At 39.1% G+C, this 10,690-nt stretch overlaps 1 protein-coding gene across 1 annotated transcript; it reads left to right on the top strand.

The window, feature by feature from the left end:
* Positions 1–6,038: 6,038 nt before the first annotated feature.
* On the top strand, positions 6,039–6,917 carry LOC136068286 (uncharacterized). The gene has a single exon (XM_065775221.1). The coding sequence runs from the start codon at positions 6,039–6,041 to the stop codon at positions 6,915–6,917; it is 879 nt and encodes a 292-aa protein (XP_065631293.1).
* The last annotated feature ends 3,773 nt before the right edge of the window (positions 6,918–10,690 follow it).

Here is a 10,690-nt window from a genome sequence, read left to right as displayed (position 1 = left end):
TTGCATGCTACATATCTTCCATCATTGATGCCTTATGTTTAGGTATGTCATGCAACAAAATCACAATAATTGTTGAAAAAACAAATTGTTATTTTAACAATGCAACATATATTGGATAATTGAGGATACTAAGGACTAGAATCATAATTTTTATTAATTGATATTTTTTATTTAGCAATTGAATTTTTTATATTGAGGTTAGGAATTTTTGAGATTCAAATCCTAATTTGCAATCAAAGAAGAAGAAACAATTAATTGTTTAAATATTCTTACAAAAATCAACAAAAGTTACGTTTGCAAAACATTCATTTACATCTTAGAAAAATAAATTTGCTAAAAACTGTGCTCACTTAACATTCATTCCCAAAAAAGTTACAATATTTGCTGGACAGTACTTAAAGAGTTAAAATATTTGCTAGATAGAACTTAATTTATTATATAGGTTTAATTGCTACAATTTGTATATTATTAATGTTACCTCATGTTTCTAAGTATACTATGCATTTATGAAATGATGATTGTGGTAAATAAACCAAAAATTAAATAATATTTCATATATTCAATAGTTTTCTCGTGTATCACACGGGTCAATGACTAGTTATTATAATATAAGAACTTGTGGCAATACAAGTAACATCTTTTATTCAAAAAGAACTAATGGCTGACAATAACTTGTGGCTGAAACATTATAATATAAGAAATTGTGGCAAGTTACATCATAGCACGTTAGGCTCAAAGCTGAAAAGAACTTAGAGCATCTCCAATAGGCTCTCTAAAACCTAATTTGGAGAGCAAACACACCAAAAGAGACCTCCAACAGCCTCTCTACCTCTAATTTTTTTTTTTTTAGATTTGCTACAGTAGCTCTCCAGGCCTAGAGAGCTACTGTAGCTTATGCAAAGAATATTTACCCTCAAAATAATACCGGTTGAATTAGAAAAAATACTTTTTTTTTCTTTCCTTCCTTTGTCCTTCTTCTTCACTCCGTCTCTCTCTTGCTTCTCTTTAGAAAAAAAAACTCTCTCTTTACTTCTCATCAAAAAACAACGGTGAAGCACAAAATCGACGGAGCTCTCTCACACAAAATGATCTGCCCAGATATTTTGAACCCCAAATCATGGCTCAACCACTAGTAAGGAAGAACGGAAATCTGAGAACATCGGTCAACAATGGAAATCTGAGAATATCAGTCAACAACGGAAATCAGTACCCAAAATTTGATTTCATGGTTTTTTTTTTTTTTTTTTTAAAAAAAAAAAAAAAAAAAAAAAAAAAAAAAAAAAAAAAAAAAAAAGCATAATGTTTGAATTTATTGGCTTATACTAGATTTGGTGGTTTTGCATGATTTGCTATTGCTACTATCTAGATTTGGTTTTGGATTTATGGGTTTTTTTTCTATGTATCTCTGATTTGTGTTTTTCTTTTTCACTATGTTTCTTGATCTCATCTATAGCTATTTAATCGATCTTATTTAGAGTCAATAAGCTAATCTGATTCCTTTTAGTTTCTTATTTTTTAATAATTTTTTTTGGCCTCATCTCTATTTTTGCATGCCAACTGTTTGACTTAAGGCCTTCCCTCGTACAAAGCTTAATCCCTTTCTTTCTTCCTTCCTTCTTCTTGTTCTTTTATTTTTTTTTTCAATGCATTTTGATTCATGTGTTATAGTAATATGATTGAAATCTTGCTCTGAGGAAAACAAAGAAGGCAAGGGGAACTTGTGGGTTGGATCATACTATTCCTTACTTATTTAGCAAGGAGAACAGTGGATAGCAGGGGATTATAGAGAGTTAATAGAAAACAGTTTTGTTCTTATATGTTATGTTATATGGCTTTATCATACTTTATGTTTCAGAACCTAAAAGATTGGAGGTTGGATATAATTTTCAGTTGCAAGGGTGGTACAATAGATTGCAAAGAGATGAAGTGGTGGCAAAGTGGAAGAAAGTAAAGGGGAAGATGTCTCAATTTTCAAATTGCTAATCGTGGTAATTCCACTGTGCAAGCAATCGTGGTAATTCCACATTGCAAATAAGAGGGTAATGAGTTACAATTAGAGGGTAATAAGGTAGCTTTTAGGGATGAAAAATGCTCATAATATTGCCTTTATTTTTGCATTTATTGCTACACTAGTTTTATAGGCTAAAGGCAGTCTTGACATACATGCTTATTAATAATGTCATGTGACGAAATAAGGTGTACTAAGTAATTAGTGTCAACTATCAACTAAGGAAGCAATGGTAGCGACTCCAAGTGTTGAGATCGTAAGAGTGGAGAAAAAGCCAGATGGAACTACTCAAAAGGGTTTAACAAAACCTCAAAATCCATTTGTGGCCAAATCTAAGGCTAAAGGGAAGTCTCTCCCAAAGTCTCAAAGAGGTCCTCAAGTTCAACACTTATGCCACCACTATGGAGTTCGAGGACACACAAGACCTAACTGCTATAAACTTCACACATTGAAGAAAGCGGATTCTCAAAGGCTAAGAGGACAAGGAAAGGGGAATTGGAACGCCAAGCAATCAAAAGGGCGAGAAGCTAATTCCGGTTTTGGTGATGTGATGAAGATAATAGATAAAATTACTTCTTATTTGGCAAGCTTCAACCAAAAGTTTGAGAATCACAGCTCTAGTACCCAATCCTCTAGGGATATCACCCCAAACATACGTGCCATGTGGGTGAAGAAAGATACACATGCATAAGCATTAGACCATGTCCATGCATCAATTCTTCCTATATGATGTGACTATGGTTGGTTGTTTGCTTATGTTTCTCACTTTAGCATGCTTCTTTTCAAGTTTTTTTTGGTACTTGTTGTTTTTTTTTTTACTTTACATGTTCTGTTTTTGAGTGTGTTGAAAAATTCAAAAACCCATAAAAATTGAAAAATCTCTAAAAAGTTTGATCGCTTGTGTTGTGTGTATTACATGAAAGTTTGGCCTAGTACCTTCGTACTAATTCCATAGTGCATTTACGAGTTTAGCTTGTTATGTATGCACATCTATCTTTGTGGGAAAAATCTTGACTTCTATGTGTGATTGTTGTACATCGATCTTCAAGCTTGTCATGAATGATTAGTTAATAGTCTTGATGGTTTTAATACATGCATAGACTTGTGCCTATATATCTTCCCCACACATTTTTATGTTTTTGCTTTATAGCTCAACAAATGTTAAATCTCGAAAAGAGATAATGAGCTACAAAAGCCATCACACATACTAGTATTTGACTAGAAAAAAGAAAAAGCCGCTTGTATTGAAATGTATGGTGCCCAAAAAGCCAAAGTCTTATTCTCAAAAATGGAATATCAAAAATTTCAAACATCGATCTCAAAATAAGATGTATTGTTCATAAATGATCAAAAAGTTATGAGTTGAAAGAAGCCAAAAGTAAAGCTTCCAAGATATGTAATCATTTTCTTGTGGAATGTCATATATGTTCATTTCTATAATTGAGATAGACCACTTGACTTAGTACTAGTTGTGTATGACTTGATTGAATTGATCATTGAAGTTTCACTCTAGACTAAGGACTATTCCACATTTGATACACACACAAAACTTTTGTTCAATGAATGCTTATTTCATGTGTGTGATTGTACATGTTCAAATGTGATGTATATACTCAATTACTTGTCGATCAAACCCAAAAATATTTTTGAGTATTTTATATGTTTTTGAAAGTGTTTTTATGCTTTCATGTTTTGAGTTTTTGTTCAAATTGCATTTTTTATGTTTTTCATCAAAAACTCCTTTAGATGCATTTTCGCGAGAAGCTCGCAACTAAGCTCTTCCCGCGAAAATGGGTTAGGCAAAAAATGAAAACACAAATTTCAAACAGAAAATCTCACGGCTATTTCGTGAGTAAAGACTACCCGCAAAGTTTTTTGTGCTTCAGAGACATTTTTCGCGAGTGGCAAGAAGCTAACCCGCAAAAATGCGTGTTTTCAGTTTTAAAGGGCTGATGTAAACAGTTTTTCAAACACAATTTTTTTCCTTCACTTTGCCTCCCTCAAGCCTCTACCAACCTAAAACCAAATTTCACTTAAAAACCCAACCAAATATTAAGTGCAATCGTTTCAAAATCTTCTCTAAGGTATATTTATTCAATATTTTCTCTCTATTTCCTTAGATTATGCAGAAAATTCTAAGTTTTGCTTAAATTGGGTTATTTTGAAAAAGGGTTGGGAACCTTTAAATTTTGCCAAAATATTTTCAAATTCTTGATTGGGTTTTGTCCCATTTGGTTTGTTTGTTTTTGTGTTGGCCCTTTGTGGCATTTTAATATGTATTTAGGCAAGATTCACTCATGTTCATGCATTGTTTACATGTTAGTTTTATTGGTGCATACTAAGTGTTTAATAAAATGCCCAAATGACATTCTGGTGTTGCTTTGGACTCCAATGAGTACAAAACTTTGGGGATTACCATGATTATACATGTTTATCACGTTTTGATCATTGGTTGTGTGCTTTACACACTTTGACCCAAATGTGCTTCGTCATGCCTTGCACATGCATCACACATGCACACTTGATGCACACACCTGCTCACTATTCATGTTTTTGCACTTCAATCATGCTTAATATATGTTATTACATGTATTAGCTCTTACAACTTAATCTTGTGACAGTGTTTATGTCTTTTTAGGACTTTGTGCTTGTTTTATGGACTAACTTGGTACTAATCAAGTTTGTGTTCTTGTTTTGTATTTTTGCACTTGTTTCTTTGTGTTTTGTGTCTGTTTTTGCAAATGTCTCCATTCAAGATATCAACTGTGAAAGGAAGTAATAGCAAAGGAAAAGAACCCGTGACTGATGTTGATAACCTCTCCCCAAAGTCAAAAAAGACACGATCATCGACAAGTTTTTATGATGCCGACAATTTCAGATCATATGCTGCATTTCAAGCTTATGAGAGCTATTTCAAAGATGCTCCATTGTTGGTTGAAAAGGCTGTTGAGCAAGTGTCTCTCCTTGAGACAAACATCCCTAAATGGTTTGCTTCCAAGGATTAGAGCTACCTTCTAACCAAACTTGATAATACATACGAGAAAATGGTGAAAGAGTTCTATGCAAATGCCATTTCTGAAGGGGATGAGCTAAAATGTTGGGTTAGAGGAAAAAGTTTCCCAATGACACCTGCCTACCTTACTAATATCTTGCACATCAATTGGCCGATGTTTCCAAAGCCACCGGTATATGATGACTTGAATCCGGAGGAGAAGGTGCTTCGAGAAACTTTAGGAGACACTTTGGAGTTCTCTTCCAATGGGAAGTCAGTAATGATGGGGAGGAAAAAAATATCCAACTCCCAAGTCGTCCACACGCCTCGTCCAAGAAATGGGGAAGGAAAAAGGTAGCTCAGGTCGTCTACAAAATCTCATCCCTGGAAAAAGATGGAGCCTTCGTTCACTGAGTCAACATTCATCCTTGCCTCTGTCATCCTGAGGAACAAAGATGAGGCATTGTAAAAATGTCTCGTCCGTCCTTAATGACGGACGAGCCAGGCATTATGACAGCATCTCATCTTTTATAAAGGTAAAATGGACGGGATGAGGCGTTGCGTCTGTTCTCAACGGATGCAATATTCCATCAACCGTTCTACAGTAAATAATTAGTTATGGAATCTAAGTATTGTAACTGCCATGGAGGTTGAAGCGGTTACTCCCGAAACCCACAATGACTAGAGAAGTACAAGGTAACCGCTTTTGCCGAACACTATATAAAGGGCTCGTTGGCAGAGAAGCGAGGTATGAAAACATTCTGAAAAATTCTTGATAGCACTTTCTTTCTTTCGACGACTAGCAAAAAGATTAACTTTGCCATCGGAGGACCCTGGGTCGGCACCTACCGGTCTCCTCTGATCTTATTTTGTTTTCCAGGATTCTCTTCGAGATCAAGACCCGGAGATCTTTAGCCCACTGATTTCCGTGGGAATATCAGTTAGTGCCGTCTGTGGGGAAGAAATTAGATTGTATTCACCGCATTTGAATTTCATTTGCCGAGTTCTACTATTTCTTTCTCAGGAAAAAGGGTTGAGATGGTCCGGACAAGATCAAGGGCTACCAGTCCAAGCCCTCAAGAGAGTAGAGACGCTTCCAGTAATCCCCATTGCGTTCAACAATCGACGCCTGCCATGCAGCCCTCTTCTGCCCAACAAATGCAATCCATGGCTGCTGCCATGGCAAAATTAACTCACCAAAATCAAGACTTGCAGAGGGAGATTAATTTCAGAAGGCAACGGCACGAGGCTCGTGGAGAGGAGCGTGAACAAAGTCAGGAAGGTGAAAGAAACCTTGAATCTGAAAATCAATCAAGGGGTGCTACTTCACGGAAGGTACCACATTTGGAGAGGGAGGTGGACCAAATGAGGAAGGTCATGGATGAAATGAGGGAGAGCATGAGAAGGACCAATCCTGTAGAAGATTTAGTTCACAGAACTGACTCACCCTTTATCGCATCCATCAATAGCCACCCCTTGCCACCAAAGTTCAAGATGCCTTCTTTAGACTCATATGATGGCACACGTGACCCCTTTGACCATATTGCTACATTTAAGACTACTATGCACCTTCAAGGGGTTCCAGATGAGATAATGTGTAGAGCCTTTCCAACTACCCTTAAAGGGCCTGCGCGAATTTGGTTCAGTAAAATACCCCCAAATTCAGTAAGTTCTTTCGAGGAGTTAAGCAAATTATTTGTTAATAACTTCATTGGAGAACAGAGACATAAGCATTCCTCATCTAGTTTACTGACCATAGAGCAAGGAGAGAATGAAAGCTTGCGTTCCTTCATCACACGCTTCAATAGGGAAGCCCTGACCATGGACGAGGTAGATGACAAGCTACTGTTGGCAGCTTTTCATAATGGGGTCAATTCTGACTTGTTTATACATAAACTTTATGAGAAGGAACCTTAGTCCATGGCTGAACTCGTCCATTCAGCCCAAAACTTCATGAATGCAGAAGATGCGATTATAGCTAAGAAGAGGAAGAGGGCTGAGAGAATGGAAACAAATCCTACTCATCATTCCGAACAGGGTCCTCGTCCGAAGAAGGGACGAACGGAGGATAAGAAAGACCGAAAGAAGAGGGCAGGTCCATCAGCAAGGAACCAACAATACACTCCTTTGAACGTGCCACTCAAGCAAGTCCTCATGTAAATCAAAGACGAGCCCTCCTTAAAGTGGCCAGAGAAGATGAAGGGAGATCCCAACAAGCGCAATAGAAACAAGTATTGTCGCTTCCATAAAGATCACAGGCACGACACGGATGAGTGCTTCGATCTGAAGCAGCAGATTGAGAATCTCATCAAACAAGGGAAGCTGAGAAATTTCCTTGGACGAGATCACAAGGACGAGAAATTGAAAGCGAAGGTAGAAGAATCGTCACGACCATCGCTCGGAGAAATAAGAATCATTCTGGGGGGAAGTTCTGCAGGACAGTCATCTAAGTCAAAGAAAGCATACTTGAAAGCAGTGCAGAGCGTTCAGCTCTCTAGACGATCACCGAGTGCAGGGACTACGGACGAGCAGGCGATCACCTTCACAGACAAGGATGCAGGGAGAGTCCATCACCCTCATGATGATGCTATTGTCATCACCCTCCTTATTGCGGACTACAAGACTAGAAGGGTGTTGATAGATAATGGGAGTTCTGCTGATATCTTGTACTATCCAGCCTTTCAGCAGATGAGGTTAGGACGAGACTTGCTCCGGCCAGCGAGCTCCCCCCTAGTAGGTTTTGGTAGAATGAAGGTGCAACCTGTGGGTAGTATTTCATTACCAGTGACAGTGGGGGCATATCCGCAGCAAGTTACCAAGGAGGTGAACTTCCTTGTGGTTGATTGTTCATCTTCTTACAATGCAATAATTGGGAGGCCAACCCTAAATAGGTGGAAGGCAGTTACATCTACTTACCACTTGTCAGTCAAGTTCCCGACGGAACATGGGGTAGGCCAAGTACAGGGAGACCAATTAGCAGCAAGAGAGTGTTATCCAGCCATGTTGGCTGCGGACGAGCAAGTTCAAGCAATGAATATCGAAGAAAAGAAAGTTGTGGCAGAACCCATTGAAGCGTTGGAAGATATTCCTTTAGATGATGATAACCCTGAGAGGTGTACCAGGGTTGAAGCAGATCTGGAAGCGAAGATCAAGAAAGATCTCATTTGTTTTTTAAAAAGAAACAGAGATGTGTTTGCATGGAGTCACGAAGACATGCCGGGTATAGATCCTAGTGTCATTACCCACCGTCTGAGTGTATGCCCTTCCTCCAAACCAGTGCGACAAAAGAAGAGGGTGTTTGCCCCAGAGAGAGACAATGCTGTTAAGGAGGAAGTTCAGAAGTTAATTACGGCGAAGTTCATTCGAGAGGTATACTATCCTGAATGGTTGGCCAATGTGATCATGGTCAAGAAGGCGAACGGCAAGTGGAGAATGTGTGTTGATTTCACTCACTTAAACAAGGCTTGTCCCAAGGATAGTTACCCGTTACCACGCATTGATCAGCTGGTAGATTCTACTGCAGGCCATAAGTTGCTCAGTTTCCTGGATGCATTCTCTGGATATAATCAGATTAGGATGGATGAAGCGGACCAAGAGAAGACGTCCTTTGTCACTAGTCAGGGATTATTTTGTTATGAAGTGATGCCTTTCGGTTTGAAAAATGCTGGAGCAACGTACCAATGACTAGTCAATCATATGTTTCGTCCACAGATCGGGCAGAATATGGAAGTCTATATAGACGATATGTTGGTAAAAACTCAGGACGAGGATAGGCATCTGGACGACTTGCAGGAAACGTTTGATACACTGAGGTAGTATCACATGAAGTTGAACCCTAGCAAATGTGGTTTTGGAGTATCATCAGGAAAATTCCTAGGGTTTATGGTCTCCTACAGAGGAATCGAAGCAAACCCTGACAAAATTCAAGCAATTTTGAGTATGAAGCCTCCGAGCAATGTTAAGGAAGTCCAGTCCCTCACCGGACGAGTTGCCGCCCTCAACAAGTTTGTTTCTAAAGCTACTGACAAATGCCTGCCATTTTTTAAGGTTCTTAAAAAAGCATTTGAATGGACCGACGAGTGTCAGAAAGCTTTTGAAGATTTGAAAACATATCTCACTAAGGCCCCTTTGTTAAGCCCGTCCGTGCAAGGAGAAGAGTTGTATTTATATTTGGCAGTCACTCCACACGCAGTGAGTTCAGCATTAGTGAGGGAAGACGACAAGGTACAAAGACCTGTATATTATACCAGCAAGGCTCTAAGGGGAGTGGAAGGACGATATCCCCTAATGGAGAAATTAGCTTTTGCATTGATAACAGCCTCCAGAAAACTAAGGCACTATTTTCAAGCTCATGTCATTAATGTCATGACAGACCACCCACTTAAGAAGGCAATAAACAAATTAGAGGCTGCAGGACGTTTGATCCAATGGGCCGTCGAGCTTAGTGAGTTTGACATAAAATATCAACCGAGGCACGCCATAAAGGCTCAAGCTCTGGCAGATTTCATCGCAAAGTTTACCTCAAATTGTGACGAAGTGGGTGAGAAGGAAAATACTAAGTGGGTCGTCTATGTGGATGGTTCATCTACACAGCACGCAGGAGGAATAGGTGTGGTCTTACAATCTTCAGAGGGGGACAAACTAAAACACAAAGTCCATTTGCAGTACCAGACAACTAATAATGAAGCTGAGTATGAAACTCTTCTCAAGGGAATGGAATTGGCCAAGTCCGTAGAGGCAAAGTCACTCCTCGTCCTGGGAGATTCACAGTTAATCATAGGCCAAGTGAATGGAATGTTTGAGGCAAAGGAAGAACGAATGAGGAAGTATCTAAACAGAGTAATGCGCCTTATAAAAAAGTTTGAGGAAGTTAACTTCGTTCAAATCCCAAGGGAGGAAAACATGGAAGCTGATGTCTTGGCAAGAGAAGCTTCAGCGAGGGAAGCCATAAACAAATTTGATGAAATTCAGTATATGCCAAGTGTAGATATTCCAGAAATACTACAGGTGGAAGATAGAGAAAATTGGATGGCTCCAATTATGTCATACCTCAAAGACGGATGACTCCCAGAAGAGAGGGACGAAGCTAGAAAGTTAAGGGTAAGAGCAGCCAGGTACATTCTTATGGACGAAATTCTTTACAAAAGAGGTTTTTCCCAACCTTATCTCAGGTGTTTAGCCCCGGACAAAGCAAACTACATAATAAGGGAAATTCATGAAGGAGCATGTGGCAATCACTCAGGAGCAAGGTCGCTCGTTCACAAAATCGTCCGTGCAGGGTATTATTGGCCAAACATGCAAGCTGACGCTAAGGCCTACGTCAAGGTCTGCGATCAATGCCAAAGGTTTAGCAACATCCCCAGGCAACCATCAAAGTATTTGACTCCAATGACGGCCCCGTGGCCTTTTGCACAATGGGGACTAGACATTCTGGGTCCATTTCCACTGGGTGTAAGACAAATGAAATTCCTCGTGGTTGGTATTGACTATTTTACCAAGTGGGTAGAGGCAGAATCTTTGGCCAACATCACACAACAAAATGTCAAGAATTTCGTGTGGAAGAACATTGTGTGCAGATTTGGAGTACCTAGGGTGCTGGTATCGGATAACGGACGACAATTTGACAATGCACTTTTCAAAGATTTTTGCATACACTTTGGAATTCAAAATCATTACTCCTCGCCAGCCCA

The sequence above is a fragment of the Quercus suber genome, unplaced genomic scaffold, assembly GCF_002906115.3.
Source record: "Quercus suber isolate HL8 unplaced genomic scaffold, Cork oak 2.0 scaffold_107, whole genome shotgun sequence".
NCBI classification, from domain to species: domain Eukaryota; kingdom Viridiplantae; phylum Streptophyta; class Magnoliopsida; order Fagales; family Fagaceae; genus Quercus; species Quercus suber.
This window is presented reverse-complemented; position numbering and strand designations above follow the sequence as displayed.